At 41.6% G+C, this 22,080-nt stretch overlaps 1 protein-coding gene across 1 annotated transcript in view; it reads left to right on the top strand.

Annotated features, from left to right (window-relative positions):
- The window catches only part of LOC124622027 (mitotic spindle assembly checkpoint protein MAD1), a 104,011-nt gene that overhangs the window by 59,585 nt on the left and 22,346 nt on the right, over window positions 1–22,080 (top strand). The window contains exons 8-9 of the mRNA XM_047147583.1: window positions 12,773–12,962; window positions 17,196–17,364. Coding sequence (XP_047003539.1) covers window positions 12,773–12,962; window positions 17,196–17,364 — 359 coding nt within the window. The remainder of the gene's footprint in view (window positions 1–12,772; window positions 12,963–17,195; window positions 17,365–22,080) is intronic.

Here is a 22,080-nt window from a genome sequence, read left to right as displayed (position 1 = left end):
GCAGAAAACTGCATCTCTTAATTGTTTACATGTCCACCAATAGTGTATACATGTATGAAGTTACATTGATAGCTGGCTGTTCAACTTTTGTCAGGCAGAGTAAAAAACAGTAAAAGAACAGTGTGTCACTGACATCTGTCTGTGTTGTGAGCTGAACATTCTGATGTGTCTAGGAAAAAAAGCTTCTATCAGAGAATAAGCACAGTTTTAGGAAAAACAACTCATGTGAAACACAGCTTGCTTTATTTACCCACTGCATCTTCTAAATAATAGGGGCAGGTGAGGATATAGAGCCTATTTTCCTAGATTCCTGAAAGGTGTTTGACACTATACAGCATTATCGACGAATTACCAAACTCTGATCATATGCATTACCTTTACAGATATGATTGCCTTAAATAATTATAACTGACACATCCCAGTTTGTCATCAGAGTTGTTGGCAAATGTTCAACAGAAATAAAATTAATATTGAGTGTGCACCAACAATGCATTATAAGACCACTGATCTTCTTAATATAGGTAAACATTATCTTAAACAATGGAATAATGACAATATTATGAAAAATACCGAGTCCAACTCAACATATTGAGGAGATGTTGAATCGCAGATGTGCACAACAAGAGTCCAGTCTCGGTGACCAGAGATGGTGGCAATGTGTATGTGATTTGTGCTTGCATGAATGTGTGTGTGTGTATATGTTTTTTACTTTAGAAGAGGGTCTTTTGGCCAAAAGCTTAACCCTTAACTGGAATCGATATTTTGATGAACATAACTGGAATCGCAGGTTGAAATGGATCCTTGAATAAAAATTCAACATAATCCACATAAAAGATATAATTCATATGTAAGTATGTACTGATTGTATTAAAATAAGTTTTATTTCAAATATAAATCAACTTCTATTGAGCAAAAATTTTAGATTATGTTATTTTTTTAACTTTAAGTTCTTTGTCTCATATTTTACAAGAATTTTTAGTACCTTATGTTGTAATGCTATATGATTGCAAAAGAGGCTTAGATTAAAAAACCTAAATGTACTATGGAATTTCTCACAAATTCCCCTTGATTAATGAAAACAAAACGTGGAAGTGTCCAAATGTTATCTATATCAGTACCTGAACTAAGAATGGCACTTGGTACAGAACTCTCTCTCTCTCTCTCTCTCTCTCTCTCTCTCTCTCTCTCTCTCTCTTCCTACATGTCGTTCACAGATGAATTTAAAACATTTGTTGCATTTTTGTGATTGCTGTCAGTTTTAGGACCACATAAATAACATCTTCCTCTTTCTCGTGAGCTACTTTGATTACAAGTGAATTTTCTAGTCATAGGTCATTTTGCAGTTCATCAGCTTCCCCTAGAAAACTATCTATCCTACTCTTCAAATCTGCTGAAAATGAATAATACACCATCTTTCTTTCTGTGATAAATGGCCTTATCAAATTTAGTCCAATTTCTTTTATGTAATGATTAAGTTTTATACATTTTCCACCATTTGATGCCTTCCATAATACGAATCCATTTGTACTCGCAACATTCAGTATTGCTGAAAAAACTACACATTGCCTGCGATGAGTTTTTCGAGATGAATAAGTGGTGCATTTCTGATTTAGTGTATCAGTACCACCATTTTTTCTGTTGTAAAATTCAATTATCTCAGGTTTTCCACTGTTTTCATTGACTGGAATTGTCAACTTGCATTGATGAGATCACCACTATGCTTCAATTCTTTTTTGGGACATAAGATGCCAATGTTTCATTCTTCATGAAATTAAATAACGTAGAGACTACTACCCGTTGTTAATTGGCTAAAAATTCGGGTAGTATTTTCCTTTTATTTTTGTGCATCACTCCAACATAAGTCAAACCATTTTCCATCAGTTTGTCAACCAGGTCCACAGAAGAGAACCAGTTATCAGCAGTTATATTTCTGTTTGTTCCAAATAAAGGTTCTGCAAGCTGCAGTACATTCTGTGTTGGAACTGAAAGTTGGGTTGTTTTATTAGTGATTGCTTTGCCCATATAGATGAAAGCATTGTATAAATAGTGTGTTTAAGTGTCACAAAGGTACATAATCTTGATGCCATATTTAGCAGGCTTTGATTTTGTATGAACCCTGAAAAAACATTTCACTCTAAAAGGGCAAATCATTTCATCAACTGTAAAATATTCTGAGCAGCTATGGTTTTTTGGACAGTTCTGAATTAAATTTCCAAATATTTCTGAGATGAGAGCAGCGTGATCATAAGTTCTTCTTTCTTCCCTAGAATTCAGATCGTCAAATCTCAAAGCAAATAACAGGAACATAAATGGCTTTACTGACATCATTATTCTGAATATATCTTGGCCTGTTCCATCAGTTTCCCATAAACTTTCTATATCTTCATGTCCAGATTTGAATAAACCTGATAACAACAACCCAAAGAACGCTTTCATTTCCATAATTCTCACATGGTTAGTGTAAGTAGCATTAGTTGTATGCTTTTCTGAATATTTTGTAATTTTCTGATTAGTGTGAGTGCAAATATGTGTGATCATTTCATTGATATCAGCAACTGACATGATTCAGTTGGTGACCTGTTCTGTTTTTCATGAGCTGTACCGATGAGACCAGGAAGGTGAGTGATGATGTTGTGGCTTCTACTCTTTACCTAGCTGGTGGATGAGTAGACCACTTGAATCGATTTTTACCTCAAAAATATGCATTACGTGACAGCCGGCTATCTCTCTCTACTGAATCATCAGACGATGAATTGCTTGAATCAGAAGAAATTTTCTTTTTGTGTAATTTCGTCGTCACTTATGTCGTCACTTATGTTCTCTTCATCACAAGATTGAAAATCACTTAAAGATTCTGTGTCTGAATAATTTTCATCTAGTAATAGTTCACAGATTTCTTTTTCAGTTAGACCCCACTGCATTGTGGCAATAAAGTGCCTGAAACACCACAAAATAAGTCAGTATACACTGACTAAAAAAATCCTGTATTTGTAATCGCTGGTCAAATTGGACCCAGGAATGGCACTTACCTCCACTTCCAGTAAATTTCAAGCAGCGAGCTCCCAGTCCCTGGTGCACTTCACAATGTACTAAGATTATATTAACAGAATCTTCTGTCGGTTCTTGGTAGAACAGCATTATAATAATAAATGAAAAGCACCAGTTTGCTTTTTGGACAGAACAAAAGCAAACTGGTGCTTTTCATTTATTAGTACGAAGATTACATTGGCGCACCAAATTGAAACTTCAGCATTTCCGTTGTTAGGTGGTTTTATTGTTGTTGCCGGGTCCAAAATGACCCACGATTCCAGTTAAGGGTTAAATGTATAGCAGCCCTTTTGTTGTGCCTGTCTACAACTCAACATCTCCTCTATATGGTAAGTAGCTATCTATCAGTTCCATAATATTAACTTTTTATCAAATAGGCTCAGCATCACTATCAATTTGGTCACTGATCATGTTGTAGTCTACAGGACAGTATCATTGTTGGATGATCGTAGGGAATGAAGATTTTATGGTTGATGTTACTTCTTCCAGTAATATAAGTAAGTTTCATATCTGTGCTTCTGAAATTATCTGCAAAGGCAAGCCTGAGTTATTCCCCGGCATTATTTACCTAATTGAACTACTCCACTGTTATCAGTAACAGATGGAACTGGGCCATACCTCCACTTTGACAGCTGCCACCAGTTCCATACCAAGAAGTCTCTTCCATACAGCCTAGACACCCATGGCCGTCACATCTGCAATGACGAGCGGTCCCTCTCGAAATATACCAAGGGTCTCACTGACGCCTTCACAGATCGTAATTATCCTCCCAACCTTGTACAAAAACAAATCCCGCTTGCTTTATTTTTCCAGTCTCCCACCACCTCCCAAAGTCTCACCATCCAGCCACAGAGGAGCATTACCCTCATAACTCGGTACCGCATAGGACTGGAGCAGCTGAATTACATTCTCCTCCAGGGTTTTGAACTCTCATCATGCCCTGCAATGAGAAGTGTTCTGCCCACTATGGTATTCCCTGCTCCCATCCCCTTACCTCATGGCCCATATCCCTGTAATAGACCTAGATGCAAGACCTGTCCCATACATCCTCCCACCACCACCACCACCTACTCCAGTATGGTCACAAACATCACATGTCCCATCAAAGGCAGGGATACCTGTAAAAACAGTCGTGTGATCTACAAGCTAAGCTGCAACCACTTTGCTGCATTCTATGTGGGCATGACAATCAACAAGCTGTCTGTCCACATAAATGGCCACCGACAAACTGTGGCCAAGAAACAAGTGGGCCACCCTGTTTCTGAGCACGCGGCCCAACATGACATCTTTGATTTCAGTGATTGCCTCACAGCCTGTGCCATAAGAAACCTTCCAACCATCACCAGCATTTCTGAATTGCGCAGGTGGAAACTCTGCCTGCAATATATCCTATGTTCCCGCAACCCTCCTGGCCTCCACCTTCATTAGTCATTGTCCTCACCCATCCAGCTCCTTCCCTTTTCTCATTCTGGCACAACATAGTCCTCATTCCACCAACATACCCAGTCTTTTTACTTCTCTCCTTTTCTGCTACCCCCCCCCCCCCCACCTCCCCCACCTCTCCCTTGCCATCTGTCTAACCTCCCAACTGTACCTAACTGCCTTACCCTCTCTCCAGCTGCCCAGCACCACTTCACTGTACCCCGCCACTACCTTCTCCCCACGCCAGCCTCCTCCTTACTCCCACCCAGTTGGCACTCCATCACGCACTGCAACTGTTACTGCTGCTCGCAGTGTGGCTTCAGCTGCTAGAGACACTGCAATCTTTGAGTGAGCGAGTGAGTGAGTGCGCGCTTGCGTGGGCACATGCATGCCATCTATTTTCGATAAAAGCCTTGTTGGCCGAAAGCTTATTTGTGACAGTGTTTTTGTTGTGCCAAACTGTGACTCAGCATCTCCTCTATATGATGAGTAGTAACTATCCTTTTCGTAATATCGCTTAATACACTCCTGGAAATTGAAATAAGAACACCGTGAATTCATTGTCCCAGGAAGGGGAAACTTTATTAACACATTCGTGTGGTCAGATACATCACATGATCACACTGACAGAACCACAGGCACATAGACACAGGCAACAGAGCATGCACAATGTCGGCACTAGTACAGTGTATATCCACCTTTCGCAGCAATGCAGGCTGCTATTCTCCCATGGAGACGATCGTAGAGATGCTGGATGTAGTCCTGTGGAACGGCTTGCCATGCCATTTCCACCTGGCGCCTCAGTTGGACCAGCGTTCGTGCTGGACGTTCAGACCGCGTGAGACGACGCTTCATCCAGTCCCAAACATGATCAATGGGGGACAGATCCGGAGATCTTGCTGGCCAGGGTAGTTGACTTACACCTTCTAGAGCATGTTGGGTGGCACGGGATACATGCGGACGTGCATTGTCCTGTTGGAACAGCAAGTTCCCTTGCCGGTCTGGGCATGGTAGAACGATGGGTTCGATGACGGTTTGGATGTACCGTGCACTATTCAGTGTCCCCTCGACGATCACCAGTGGTGTACGGCCAGTGTAGGAGATCGCTCCCCACACCATGATGCCGGGTGTTGGCCCTGTGTGCCTCGGTCATATGCAGTCCTGATTGTGGCGCTCACCTGCACGGCGCCAAACACGCATACGACCATCATTGGCACCAAGGCAGAAGCGACTCTCATCGCTGAAGACGACACGTCTCCATTCGTCCCTCCATTCACGCCTGTCGCGACACCACTGGAGGCGGGCTGCACGATGTTGGGGCGTGAGCGGAAGACAGCCTAACGGTGTGCGGGACCGTAGCCCAGCTTCATGGAGACGGTTGCGAATGGTCCTCGCCGATACCCCAGGAGCAACAGTGTCCCTAATTTGCTGGGAAGTGGCGGTGCGGTCCCCTACGGCACTGCGTAGGATCCTACGGTCTTGGCGTGCATCCGTGCGCCGCTGCGGTCCGGTCCCAGGTCGACGGGCACGTGCATCTTCCGCCGACCACTGGTGACAACATCGATGTACTGTGGAGGCCTCACGCCCCACGTGTTGAGCAATTCGGCGGTACGTCCACCCGGCCTCCCGCATGCCCACTATACGCCCTCGCTCAAAGTCCGTCAACTGCACATACGGTTCACGTCCACACTGTCGCGGCATGCTACCAGTGTTAAAGACTGCGATGGAGCTCCGTATGCCACGGCAAACTGGCTGACACTGACGGCGGCGGTGCACAAATGCTGCGCAGCTAGCGCCATTCGACGGCCAACACCGCGGTTCCTGGTGTGTCCCCTGTGCCGTGCGTGTGATCATTGCTTGTACAGCCCTCTCGCAGTGTCCGGAGCAAGTATGGTGGGTCTGACACACCGGTGTCAATGTGTTCTTTTTTCCATTTCCAGGAGTGTACATTAGGTTAGATATTAGGATTATTTTCTTCACAGAAATGATACTCCTTTTAATGTGCTTCACTGACATCATAACTTTTCCAAAATTACAGAATGTTTCCTTTTTGTCCTACAAGATTCATTTATTCTTAAAGTAATCCAGGTGCTATTCCCTTTTCTTTCTTGTTGGTATCTACTTGATCCGAGTTACTTTTAGGGGAAAACGTTATTAGATTACAGTTTTACTAGTGAATGTATTGTATTTTCGTTCAAGCCATAAGTTCATGCTTTGAACAGTCTCCTGAAATACTCATAGTTCTTTATATTACTACATCCCCCACATTTAGTTTCAAGAAGTATTAGCCTTAATAAGTGTTAATAAACTTTATGAACTGCATGTCATGGTCTGAGAGACCATTTACAGTTGCTTTTGTGATATGAATTTATTCAGAAAACTTGTCTGTAAAGATACTACGAGGGCTATCCACCAAGTACATTACGTTTTAGAATTAAAAATAAATAAAGTATTGGAATTTTTTTTATTATATACAGGTGAAAGCCATACTTAAATACTACTTTTCTACATAGTTGCCATTTAAATTAAGGCACTTATCGTAGTGATGGACGAGCTTGGAAATTCCTTCGCCGTAAAATTCGCCCGCCTGCACCTTCAACCACATGTTACCTCTTCTTGAAGCTGTGTGTCGTCATCAAAACGCTGCATAGCCAACCACTTCTTCATTGCTGGGAATAAGTGGAAGTCGCTCGGTGCCAGGTCGGGACTGTACGGCGGATGAGGAAACAACTCCCACTTAAAAGATTCGAGAACTTCACGAGTGGCATTTGCCGTGTGGGCCCGGGCGTTGTCATGGATCAGCAAGATCTTTGAGCTCAACTTTCCCCTGCACTTGTTTTTTATTGCTCTTCTGAGGTTGTGCAGAGTTTGGCAATACCTTTGAGAGTTTATTGTAGTGCCTCTTTCCAGGAAATCCACAAAAATCACACCTTTTCTGTCCCAAAAGACAGTCGCCATCACCTTCCTTGCCGACATTGTCTGCATGCATTTCTTGGGTTTTTGGGGGGAATTTGTGTGCCCCCACTGCATTGACTGCAATTTTGTCTCGCAGTTCACATGCTTAACCCATGTTTCGTCACCAGTAATTATGCGATCGAGTAATGAGTCGCCATCTTTCTCGTAAGCGTCCAAAAACGTTAACGCTGCAGCCATTCGCTGATTTTTGTGAATCTCTGTCAAGATTTTTGGTATCCTCCTTGCACAAAACTTGTGGTGACCAAGCTTTTTGGTAATGATTTCATGCAACAAACTTTGTGAAATTTGTGGAAAACTCATAGAGAGTTCCATTATTGTGAAATTACGGTTTTCACGGACCGCGGCATCGACTTTTTCGACAAGTTCGGCAGTCACTATGCTGGGTCTTCCACTTTCGGCCATTTTTAAATTTTATGACTCATTGATGCACTCCACCTTCAGTGATTATGTTGTCCCCACACACTTCACAAAGCTGCCGATAGATTTCTATCGGTGTACAGTTTTTTGCAGTCAGAAACCTTATTACAGCACGCACTTCACACTTCGCAGCATTTTCAATCAACGCTGACATTTCAAACTGCCACAGTAACTCAACGGAGTACAGCACGAACGTCTCACTAGCACGGCAGGATGCCGACTGAGCGGCGGAATGCCATGACACCGAGATGGCCGCACTAGCCCCGCCCCTAACAGACACAAACGAAAACGTAATGTACTTTGTGGATAGGCCTCGTATAATAATTGCAACTAGGAGGAACAACTTGCCTACTTTCGGTGCAAACACAATAGAACTGATCGTAGTACTCTTAACTCCTACCAGTCTTTCCCTCTTCATGGAGGAATAAGGAAATGGTTAGGGAGCTTGGATATGAAAAAGGGATGGAACAGTATTGAAGGTAGGAGTTAGTGCATTACACCATCCACAGCTCAAAAGGTGATACAAGAGAGAGTGTGTGAAGTAATGATGGATTAAAGGGAATTGAAAATATGTGAAAATAATGGAGGTAGAGATGAAGAAGAAAGAAAAGAGAGAAAGAGGAAAAGGGGACACACACATGCGGAAGATGAAATAAATAAATGTATATTGGAATAAGATGAAATTCTGACAAACATAAATATGAGAAGGGGAGTGGGGTGAGACTAACAAAGGTTTAAGTCCAGGGTCCAGAATATGTTGGAGAGAGAATTTCCGTCCCTGAAATTCAGGGACACTGATATTCGAAGAAAATACATACTTCTCTAGATAATGAGTGTTTTATTACTAATTATTTTGCAACAATCAACTCGTCTTTCTATATTTCTTGCTTAGAGTATTAACAAATTTAATGCTACACAGTGCAAATTCCAATATTTTGCTTCTTGCTAACAATACATTTAAATAATGAAACCATTAACCAGAGTATTATGATAGGTATTATAACAAAAGCCCTTTTTAATGACCCTCAGAAGACCGAAATATTTTTCTTTCAACAGCAGTTTCCCTTAAATGTGGGTTTAAGCCAAGTGCATGGAAGGAATGACCCAAAATAATAATTCAAGGATGTTTAAGTGATATAAGTGTCATTTAATTTCAAACTTACCAATATCTTGTGCTACAACTTTAAATACAGTACATGCACGAAAAGAAACGTGCAACAGAAAACAGTCTTTACATTGGCTTTCAAGCACTTGCTTTTTGTCTAATAAAATTACACATATACACCTTTTGTGTGGTTGTGTGTGTGAATATGTGTAATATTACTGGAGAAGCAAACATTCCATGTGGTTGTGTGTACAAAAATGCGTAATTTTTCTAGAGAAGGAGCAAGAGCTCGAAAGCTAGTGTAAATACTGTTTTCTATTGTGTGGGTCTATGTGCCACACATCAGTCAGCTATAGGTGGGTTGTTGCAATTGTTGCAAAAATTATTTTATGTTTTGAAAGGTGGTAGAATGGATCAGAACAAGATAAAAATTTCAGTAAACATGGGCTCTAAAAGGGGAAATAAGCACTTGTTGTTCTGTGCTACTATAAAATGTATATTTTCTACTGAACAAGTGCACATAGCTCTTAAGGTACGGATTTTAGAGCCCATGTTTATTGGACATTTTTTCCTTGCTTTGGTCTGTTTTACCACCTCTCACATTTTTGGAAAACTTTTTTTTAAATATCCTGTGTGTATGTTTTCTTTTAAGTGTTGTCAGGTGCATTTTTCTGGTGTTTTGGCAGATATTTGCAATTTCATTTTTGCCAATATGTAGATGGACTCAGTCCAAGCAAATACTACCACCATGTCTTTCATGCGACATCCAGCACTGACAAAAGAAATTGGTTTATTTTCCATTAAACAAACTTATTTTTAAAGCAGAGTTTTATCTGTAGTGATCACAAATCAGTCTAGTGCGATATTTGTTTTACTAATATGTATTAACCACAATTATTGCACCTGGGAGTGAGGGCACTTCAGTCAGCTTATCGTGAGTTTTTATCATGGTAGTTCACAAGAGCACACTGAACCACTTGACGATAGTAATGCACAACTCTCCTGAAATCATTCACAATGTGATTTGTTTTCCTTTGTCACTACTGTACTTGTTTACTGCAATGTCACGATGGGTTTCTGATAACAGCCATGGGAGGCGAAGTGTAATAATGTAGTGGGTGGGTTATACTCATTACAAAAACAAAATTGGAAATATACGCCAATACACCAAAGTAAAGGTGTCTTATATATACCCTTTATCTAAAAATCAAAAATAGTTGATTGTTTTCTTCAGGGAAATTTCATGTGCTATTGCCATATATTCCCATTTATAAGAATGCTGCCACATCTCGTTCCTTGACACCGTAGAAAAAAAAATAAAATAAAAAATTCCACATCATTGAACATTGACATGTGAATGTTCTTCCTTTTGGATCCAAACAAAGCACTAGGATCGGCAAGTAAGATTGCTCCTTTCTTTTGAATATGCTGCACAGTGAAGACTGTGCCAAATCATGTTGAAAAGTTTTTTGTTACATTTATCTTCAACATTGTGGATGATGATCAGGTTTTGCTAAATTGTTAGCTTTCTATGTTTGCAGGTCATAACTCTACTGAAGTAAATTGATGAATTTGACATTAAACAACTACACTTCTCAGCTCGCACTTCATAGATTCAGTTACTGTGACATCAGATCATATGACCAAGGCCACATGATATGAAGGGCAGAAATTGCTTTCTGATCAATTTGACACATTTTCTGGCATCATTACAAGGGAAATGGAATTGTTGACGAAAAGACAATGATCTAGGTACAGGCTGACTCAAAGAATCAATTACCTTTTACTCTTATTGCATGACACTCCCTTGGACATGTTAGGAATTGCATAAAACTGGATTTTAATTTGCAGAATCTTTTCTGTTTATTCCTTAGAAGACCACTTTTTCTTAAAGTGGGGTTCATTAAATATAGGGAGGAATAAAATAGTTCATATGGGAGTTTCACCAGCACAGACAGGAATAGTTGTTAAAAGTAGGATTTCTTTAAAAGTGAGTTTTTAACTCTGAATGTTACTGTAATATTTTTATTGACTTTGTAACATTCACATAATTTACTGTTTTTACCAAAGCAGTGACTTTTTTTTTCTACAAGAGTATGTCAAAAACCATCTTGCTTGCCTCAGAGTTGTCAACTCAACTCTGAATCCCAGTAGGTGTTCCTCAGAAGTTAAGACATTTCCAGCCAGAGGCAAAGTGATGTTCTTCATATTCTCTAACAGTGGAAAATCCAGGATGGAATGTAACAATACTGTGAAGAGGGAAATTGCCACTCACCATACTGAGTCACAGATAGGCACTACACAAGGACTGTCACAAATATAGCTTTCAGCCACTAAGGCTTTTGTCAAAATTAGATGACAGACACCCACATATACACTCAGGCAAACACAACTCCCACACATGACTGCAGTCTCAGGCAACTGAGGCCACACTGCGAGTGGCAGCATCAGCACGTGATGGGAGTGGCGACTGGGTGGGGGTAAGGAGGAGTGATGGTATGGTAGGTGTGGCAGACAGTGACATGCTGTTGGGAGCACACAGGAATGAGGTGGAAAGAGGGTAGGGCATCTATGTGCAGTTGGGAGGTTAGGCAGAGGGCAGTGGAGAGGTGGGGTGGGGGTGGGAGTTAGCAAAAAAGGAGAGAAGTAAAAAAACTGGGTGTGATGGAGGAAAGAGGGCTGTGTAGTGCTGGAATGGGAACAGAGAAGGATCTGGATGGGAGAGGACAATGACTAATGAAGGTTGAGGCCAGGAGGGTTACGGGAACGTGGGGTATATTGCAGGAAAAGTTCCCACATGCACATTTCAGAAAAGCTGGTGATGGTTGGAAGGATGTCATGAAACTTCCTGGCAGATTAAAACTGTGTGCCGGACTGAGACTCGAACTCGGGACCTATGCCTTTCACAGGCAACTGCTCTACCATCTGAGCTGCCGAAGCACGACTCACAACCCATCCTCACAGCTTTACTTCTGCCAGTAGCTCATCTCCTATCTTCCAAACTTCACAGAAGCTCTTCTGCGAACCTATGGTAGAGCACTTGTCCACGAAAGGTGAAAGTCCTGAGTTCGAGTCTCGGTGTGGCACACAGTTCTAATCTGCCAGGAAGTTTCATATCAGTGGGCACTCCACTGCAGAGTGAAAATCTCATTCTGGAAGGATGTCATGTTTGGCAGCATGCACAGCAACAGGGTGGGCACTTGTTTCTTGGCCACAGTTCGTCGGTGACCATTCATGCAGACAGATAGCTTGCTGGTTGTCATGTCCACATAGGACGCAGCACAGTGGTTCATTCTCTGATTCATAGGATTCATTACAATGCCACTTCATGACAAATGGAAACTCTGCCCTCTTCACCCAATGCTCCGGTGTACCACCAACTACTCGTGACCTGGACGTTTGAGTGAAAGTATCTTTGGTTCCCCTCTGTCCTCTATATATCTCAGACTCGTAATTACTAGATTTTTGGGGATCCTGAGTGATCAGAAAATTTTGTTATTCGGGGCAGAGAGAAACATGACTAAGAAAATCAAGCAACACTCTTACCTTGCATCCGAACAGTTTTTAATTTGGTAAGCCAGCTAGTGACGATTTGACAGAAAGTCAAGGTCATTGTTTCATTCATTGAAAAAGACATTCCCTTCATCATTGACTATTGTCATTGACTCTATTTCTCTTTTTATTATGCTGTTCCTCATTTTTTTGTGTTTGATTGAATTGTGTAAATTTTGTTACTTAAAAGAATTTTAATTTTGAGTTATACATGTTTCTTCCTTTGTAATAAACACAAAAAGTTTATTTCAGGAAAGGGACAGTTACAGATCACAGCTGGATAGTTATGAAAATGAACTTACCTTTTGTGCATCTCCTTCAACGATGTCTCGGACCCAACAACAGGCAAACAGAATAGAAGTACTACAAAAGACTCTTGATGGCTACAAAGACCTTGTAGAAAGATTAGAAGCAGAAGTGGCAAATTTTCAGGATGGGGGAGGTATGCTTTTACTCTTCATGTCCAAAAGTCATGTATCCACTAATGATCAGTTTGGTGCTGTTCTTTAACTGCTTATTGGCACATTCTTCACTTTAACGTTGCATAATAATACTTATCTGTGTAAATGCAGTTGTTTTTGATGTTTTTATTGGTCATAATACCAGAGATTTATTTATTGTTATTTATATTGAAGTATAATTTAATTTAAAATACAGTTGTCAGTAGACCAGTATACACTGACCCAGACCAGGTGAATTAAATACTGAATGCAAGTTAATGGAAGGTATTGATATACTGTACTTGCAATTAGATTTAGATGAGTATAAATTCACCCGCAGTGAAGAGTCACAGTAGAAAACCATGAGAATTTGTTGTGTCTATTATACACCTTGTGCTAAACTGAGTTCCATCTGATTGCAGACTTGAATCACCTGCTGTTGAACATTTTCTTTATTACCTCATTACCTTAATTATTATTTTTGTCACTGATTATTTATTTCTTTTTTGAAAGAATTGCAGTTACATCGCTTTGCATCCTCGCATGTTAAACACTAATCTTACTTCTTACCTTCTTTCCTTCCGTCCTTCCTTCCTTCACTGAATCACTGATTTGTTATAGATCATCAAACTCATTATGGAAATACTTGTAGATAACTTCCTATGCCAATCTTAGTATTACTATCTGTTATGTTTTCCCAGAACTTACTTCCTCTGCTTCAGCTTTGATTTAAAAAATTTTGGGCTAGGCTCTCAGAGACGTGAAACTATTAAATTTATTACATTATTATCCAACAGGTTGGGGAACATTAGATGTAGAGAGGAAAAGACTATGGGTTAAGATTCATTATAACTACATGAATATAAGTTTCAAGGGAGCAGAATGGTTGACCAGTACTACTTTCATTAGATGGAATTCGAGGTATAGCTGACAGATACAGTTCAGGTAGAAAGAACAATACCTATTGGAAGACAACCTGGGGTGCAGTGGAGATAAATGCTTCCTATTTACACTATGTGTCAAAAGTATCCGGACACTCCTAATAACGTATGTTTTTCATATTAGGTGCATTGTGCTGCCACCTACTGCCAGGTACTCCATATCAGCGACCTTAGTAGTCATTAGACATTGTGAGAGAGTAGAATGGGGTGCTCCGCAGAACTCCAGACTTCAAACATGGTCAGGTGACTGGGTGTCACTTGTGTCATATGTCTGTACACAAGATTTCCACACTCCTAAACAAAGCTAGGTCCACTGTTTCCGATGTGATAGTGAAGTGGAAATGTGAAGGGATGAGTATAGCGCAAAAGTGTACAGGCCGACCTCATCTGTTGGCTGACAGAGACCGCTGACAATTGAAGAGGGTTCATACTATGTAATAGACAAACAGATATCCAAGCCATCACACAGGAATTCCAAACTGCATCAGGATCCACTGCAAGTGATATGACAGTTAGGTGGGAGGTGAGAAACCTTTGATTTCATGGTCGAGCGGCTGCTCACAAGCCACGCATCACATCGGTAAATGCCAAACGACGCCTCACTTAGTGTAAGAAGCGTAAACAGTGGACACTTGAAAAATGGAAAAAATATTGTGTGGAGTGATGAATCATGGTACACACATCCAGTAGCAGGGTGTGGGTATGGTGAATATCCGGTGAACGTTATGTGCCAGCGTGTGTAGTGCCAACAGTAAAATTCGGAGGTGTGGTCGTGTTTTCATAGAGGGGGCTTGCCTCCCTTGTTATTTTGTATGACACTATCATGGCATAGGCCTACATTGATGTTTTAAGCACCTTCTTGCTTCCCACTGTTGAAGAGCAATTTGTGGATGGCGACTGCATCTTTCAGCACGATCGAGCACCTGTTCATAATGCACGACCTGTGGCGGAGTGGTTACACGACAGTAACATTGCTGTAATGGACTGGCCTGCAGAGTTCTGACCTGAATCCTATAGAACACCTTTGGGATGTTTTGGAACACCAACTTTGTGCTAGGCCACACAGGCTGACATCAGGAGAATGGGCTGTCATTCCCCAAGAAACCTTCCAGCACCCAAATGAATGTATGCCTGCGAGAATGGAAGCTGTCACCAAGGCTAAGGGTGGGTCAACACCATATTGAATTCTAGCATTACCGATGGAGGGCGCCATGAACTTGTTAGTCATTTTCAGCCAGGTGTCCGGATACTTTTGATCACATAGTGTCCATCAAGCCATTTATTACTACGATAAATTCTCTCTCCCTAACGAGTGGGAAAAGTATCCTATTATTTAATGTGGTTAGTGCTGCAAAACTACTTTTCAAGTTTTGAAACAATTGTGTGATTGCAAAACCTCAACAAAATTGTTGTGTAATTTATCCATCTTAATGGGATAAGAGACATATATCTGATGCAATACTTTCCTGATGTATTACATATCTAGGTGTCTTCCGGGTGTTCAGCTTAATGAAATCATACCATATTCCAACAAAACATGGTGTCACAATCATTAACTGATTTGTGTGTACTGAAGATGGAATTACATTCCAATTTGTTATAGTGCAATCATCACTATTATGTTACTGTAGTAGTTGCTGCTGTCAGTACAAAAGACATGCAGTGTGTTGTGGTGTCATAGCTAATAACTTCAATAAGAGCAAACATTAGTGCCATCATGGTGCCAAAGTGGAATAGTTTGCACAGCCATAACAGCAATCTCAGTTAACTTGTCTACTGATAGTACAGGGTGCTAGCTACCATCAGCCAAGACCTCTCATGTTCTATTCGGAACTTAATCGCTGAGTTTATGTCCAGCTGTGCTCAACAGCTAGAAGCCACAAATCTGTAGAACATCCTCTGTTAATCTGTGGATATTATAATAAATAGTTTGAAGACTCAAGTTTTAACAAAGTTTTTTTAAAAAGGTGTACTTACTGAAGCAGACCAAAAAAATTTCCGTGTTTGAAATTTATTGGAGTTTGTATATTGACAATGAACTTGTTTCTGGGCAGTTAATGTAGTGTGCAACTGAATAATTTCATAATTGTCTCTTGCATTGAGTAAAGATTAAGGTAAAAATCCATTTATATTTTGTTCTCTCTCCCCTCCTGCTCCCCTCTCTCTCCCCTCCTGCTCCCCTCTCTCTCCCCTCCTGCCCCCTCTCTGCCCTCCTGCCCCCTCTCTGCCCTCCTGCCCCCTCTCTGCCCTCCTGCCCCCTCTCTGCCCTCCTGCCCCCTCTCTGCCCTCCTGCCCCCTCTCTCCCCTCCTGCCCCCTCTCTCCCCTACTGCCCCCTCTCTCCCCTACTGCCCCCTCTCTCCCCTACTGCCCCCTCTCTCCCCTACTGCCCCCCTCTCCCCTACTGCCCCCCTCTCCCCTACTGCCCCCCTCTCCCCTACTGCCCCCCTCCTCCCCTACTGCCCCCCTCCTCCCCTACTGCCCCCCATCTCCCCTACTGCCCCCCATCTCCCCTACTGCCCCCCATCTCCCCTACTGCCCCCATCTCCCCTACTGCCCCCATCTCCCCTACTGCCCCCCTCTCCCCCCTACTGCCCCCCTCTCCCCCCTACTGCCCCCCTCTCCCCCCTACTGCCCCCCTCTCCCCCCTACTGCCCCCCTCTCCCCCCTACTGCCCCCCTCTCCCCCCTACTGCCCCCCTCTCCCCCCTACTGCCCCCCTCTCCCCCCTACTGCCCCCCTCTCCCCCCTACTGCCCCCCTCTCCCCCCTACTGCCCCCCTCTCCCCCCTACTGCCCCCCTCTCCCCCCTACTGCCCCCCTCTCCCCCCTACTGCCCCCCTCTCCCCCCTACTGCCCCCCTCTCCCCCCTACTGCCCCCCTCTCCCCCCTACTGCCCCCCTCTCCCCCCTACTGCCCCCCTCTCCCCCCTACTGCCCCCCTCTCCCCCCTACTGCCCCCCTCTCCCCCCTACTGCCCCCCTCTCTCCCCTACTGCCCCCCCTCTCTCCCCTACTGGCCCCCTCTCTCCCCTACTGGCCCCTCCTCTCCCCCCCTCTCCTCTCCTCTCCCCTACTGTCCCCGTCGTCCCCCCACTGCTTCCTACACCTCCCCACACACATACACACATACCTCCGCTTAAAAATTGACAATGTTCTGAGAATGCAAAATTCATATTTATATTAATCATTTTGCCATAAAGCACCTTATTCCTTACTAACTTCCATTTGAGATGTGATAAATACAGCTGTAAACCATGAATCAGCCAGCTGAGAGAATCTGAATATCTCTCTTTATAGGTGGTGGGCAACTTTCAGTCAAATTGCAAAAACTTGAAAGTGAATGTGAATCTCTGAAGAAGGAAAAAGAAGCTCTACAGAAACGGAGAGATGAGCTTGAGATAGAACTTGAATACAGAGCTCTTAAGGGTGACTTCAATCCAATGACAACAAAGGTGTTGCATTTAAGGTAAGTGCAACATAATTTCTCCCAATACAAGACATGTGAATCAAAACTAAGGAAATTTGTTAGTTACATTTCAGATAGATGAAATGTGATAAGAATTTTCATCGGCTCTGAAGACTGCTTAGTATAGAAAATTAAGTAGCTGTTTACAGTTGTAGTAAAATGTGGCAAAAATGTTTTTGTGTTGAAATTTGGGATCTGTATTGTTGTTTAACACAAGAAAAACAATGTATAGTAACCATGTTTTAATACATATATTCTCCACCAAATGTGTACATATCTTGCGTAATCCGGGGTGCTACATCTTGATGATGCCATAGGTTCATTTTGTCGTTACTGCATCATCACATGGAATTTATGCAATAATTTGAATAAGTTTCAGTGTTTCATGTTGACAATAGATTTTATTTCACACACTAGATGTTCGGTGCCAAACATAAAACTTAAAAAGTCTGTTCACACAATATTTGGTCTAAGACTGAAGTAAGATTTACCTGAGACAGCTTTGGCAGCGTACAAATTGCCTATATATATATATATATAGGGTTTTAAACTATTACTGTCATAGTTACATACTGAATTTTGGTTTTATACAATTAAAGTTTTTGCATACATCTTCCCAAATTACATAGAAATTTACATGGAATAAAAGTGAATAATTTCATACAAAGACAGGAAGGCGTCTGTTTCTATTAAGACTATAAATTACATGTTTTATCATTGCAACAATATATTTCATTATTTTGCATATACAATTTATTTACTTAAACGAAAATCATCCTATCATTTTCAGATGGTCAGAGCAATTAGTGTTATTGAATGAAAGGCCTAGATTCAATTAATTAAATTTTGAACGAGTAAAATTTTACCATTCTGTATGGTCGTAATTACAGTTCTATTATCTAACACCAATTACATCATAAGTATGTTTATTCTGACTGAAAAATCATTGTGTCATATTTTTTATTAGAAATACAAACAATTTTATGGCTTAAAAACATAAAAATAGCTGTCTCTCTATGACTTGGAAATATCCAAACTTTAATTAATAATTACTCCATAATTACAATAGCAAAATTATTTGTCCCATGTGCCTGAAGTTTGTATTGTGTGTCAATTATGGTGGTACATTAGTTTTTAATCCAGCATGTTTCCTTCATTCTATATACTGATGAGGCTCATTGTAAACAATGTCAAAACAGCAGTTTAAATTAGTGTAAATTACTATTATTATTATTATATATATGCCCTCTTCGAGAGAATGAAGATGGGATTGGAATAGCATACAGGATCCCAAGGGGTTGTGGTGTTACACAGTGACATAAATGTAAATTTTTTCTCCGTAAGCTATTAAAAGGTTAGCCTCATTCTAATTAGATACTCCTAACAATTTTCTTTATTTGGATGAATGGCACTAAAACATTATAGAATGAGTTGCTGCATGAATATAAGATAGTTTAATAGAATATTCTTATCCCACTTTGCTCACGGATTTGAAGTAATCAACCTAGTTGCCAAAGATTGTTTGCTTTTAAACTATCATTACCTTCTTGAGAGCTAACAGAATACATAGGTACACACACAAGCTTTTGTGGGTACATTGCCGCTGCCGACTACATTGGGCTGGCTCTGGAAGCTGACTGGGGTGAGTAGTTGTCAGATGGAGTGGGTGAAGGCATGAAGGAGGGGGGGAAGGGCAGCTGAAAGCTCAGTGTGAAAAGCTGCGTGCTCATGTGATAGGTGTGTGGCACTGATGAGGTCATTTGGCCATAGACAGGGTGAGTTGTGCCTGGCACACAATGGACATGAAGGAGTGAACTGGGCGGGGGAGGGAAGGACTGTGAGTGAAGGATAGGTGAATTCAGGGTCATGGGGCATGGATGGAAGTGGATTCGGATCAGCGGCTAGTGGAGACTGAGGCCAGGGGCATATGCACTTGCTGATGACTCATTGTGTCAACTGTATGAGTTACATTATGTTGTAGATTATACAATGAAATACATTTCTCAGACTATAAGAAGACCCTTTCAACTATTTATTTGTTGTTGTTGTTGTTGTTGTTGTCGTTGTTGTCGTCTTCAGTCCTGAGACTGGTTTGATGCAGCTCTCCATGCTACTCTATCCTGTGCAAGCTTCTTCATCTCTCAGTACTTACTGTAACCTACATCCTTCTGAATCTGCTTAGTGTATTCACCTCTTGGTCTCCCTCTACGATTTTTACCTTCCACGCTGCCCTCCAATGCTAAATTTGTGATCCCTTGATGGCTCAGAACATGTCCCACCAGCCGGTCCCTTCTTCTTGTCAAGTTGTGCCACAAACTCCTCTTCTCCCCAATCCTACTCAACACCACCTCATTAGTTATGTGATCTACCCATCTAAACTTCAGCATTCTTCTGTAGCACCACATTTCGAAAGCTTCTATTCTCTTCTTGTCTTAACTGTTTATCGTCCATGTTTCACTTCCATACATGGCTACACTCCATATAAATACTTTCAGAAACGACTTCCTGACACTTAAATCTATACTCGATGTTAACAAATTTCTCTTCTTCAGAAACGCTTTCCTTGCCATTGCCAGTCTACATTTTATATCCTCTCTACTTCGACCATCATCAGTTATTTTGCTCCCTAAATAGCAAAACTCATTTCCTACTTTAAGTGTCTCATTTCCTAATCTAATTCCCTCAGCATCACCCGACTTAATTCGACTACATTCCATTATCCTCGTTTTGCTTTTGTTGATGTTCATCTTATATCCTCCTCTCAAGACACTATCCATTCCGTTCAACTGCTCTTCCAAGTCCTTTGCTGTCTCTGACAGAATTACAATGTCATCGGCGAACCTCAACGTTTTTATGTCTTCTTAATGTGTATAATTTGAAAGTAGTTTAATTTTATTATTTCAAAGCAAAATTTGGCATTACTCCCACTTTTTTTCTGTAGGTCACTGTGATACCCGGATATCCTGGTTTCATCTCCCTAACATTATTTGAAAACTTATCAAGATAAATTATTTTGTTTGTCTTGAAAATTATATGAGCATCCAGAGCTGGGTATTTCCTTCTCATGGAAGATATTCTTACGTTCCCCAACACCAGGAACACAACTACTAGATATATGAAGAGGTTGACAAATCAGCCAGCCAGTTGCAAAAAAATTGGCTGACTTTTCAGCCTCTTCAGATTTACACAGTTACTGTGTCGCAGCCAAGTTTAAGATTTTGAAACACTAGATATACAGATTCTGTAGCAAGTGGAGTCAGTTATGAGGTATTAAGTCATTAACTGAATACAAAATCATTTTATTGATCCATTAAAGTCATTTTGTATTCAGTAGTGACTTATTACCTTGTGATCTGTTCAGCTTTTTACAGACCGCACACATGGTTCACCATGATTGCTCTCCTCCTCCATGACTTTGTCATGGCTTTGGAACAACTATTAGAATTTACATTCATTGCATCAATGATTGTGTACTGCGATCGAAATGAGATTTTGGAGTATCATATCAGTAATATGAAGACTCAGCAGATCACATTGTCGACTTAACAGGAAAAAGACACAATGACAAGTGAAATGGCACACTGGTTTTAAGTCACTGGATTCTCATTTGGAAAAGGTGAGATTTACATCCCTATTAAAGCACCCAGCTTTAGATTTTTTTTCATTCATTCATCATCTTGGACAGTTTCCAGCCTCTGGCCGGGTCTGTAGGGAACATAGGCCTCTCCACCATCTTGCCACCATCTCTCCATCTTCACCTCGGTCCATTCTTCTCCTTTCTTCTGGACGCATTGCTCTACTCCTTTCAGCCATCTGTCTCTCAGTCTTCCTCTTGGTCTCTTTCCTTCCAGTTCCACCTCGTGTATCCTCCAGGGTATCCTCTTCTCTTTCCATTCCCTTAACATGTCCAAACCATTTTAGGCTTGATTTCTCTACCTCCTCCTGTAGTGGTTCCACCTTCATTAACTCTCTGATCCTCTCATTTCATAACCTATCTATCTTTGTCACTCCAATACTGTTTTTCAAGAATTTCATCTCACTAGCTTGTACCTCGCTTTTCTCTCTTCCTTTCATAACCCAGGTTTCTGATGCACATGTCAAGATCGGGACATAGTATGACCGGTCTATAACCTTTTTACTGATTTGGGGTACATCCTTGCTCTGTATCAGGCTTCTGACACTCTTCTGAAATGCTCCTGCTCTTCTCCCCTGCTCGTTTATTTCTGTGTCGTCGTTTCCATTTTCCTGTATCGAGCTTCCAGAAAAGTGACGGCGCGTGTGTGTCGAGCGTTGGGTGGTGTAGTGTGGTCTTCATGTTGGAGAGGACAAGAGAAGGGAGAAGGTGAAACCTGGTGCCGGCAATAGCCTACTCCTCTCAAAGAGCTCCAAGGGGGCCACTGAACTTAACATACCCATCTGATGGATGGGTCACCATCAACAGTGTCGTGTGCCCTCACTTCACGACACACTGAGGAGAGGTTTGGAATTTAATTTAGGATATTGGCACAGAGAATGGTGATCATGGACTTCGTGCTCCCACCCCTCTTATTCCCTCTGCCATAAAGGCAAAGGGTACATTATCGACAGCACGTTGTGTACTGGCAGCCATCCATCCAAGTAGGCCTACTGGCCACACCTGATGGTGCTTAACTTCTGTGACCTGATGGGAGCCAGTGTCTCCACCTCAGCACTACTGTTGACGATTAAGGCAAACGA

Source organism: Schistocerca americana, chromosome 7 (genome assembly GCF_021461395.2).
Source record: "Schistocerca americana isolate TAMUIC-IGC-003095 chromosome 7, iqSchAmer2.1, whole genome shotgun sequence".
NCBI classification, from domain to species: Eukaryota; Metazoa; Arthropoda; class Insecta; order Orthoptera; family Acrididae; genus Schistocerca; species Schistocerca americana.
Note: the sequence above shows the minus strand (reverse complement) of the source record. Positions and strands in the feature narration are given on the sequence as shown.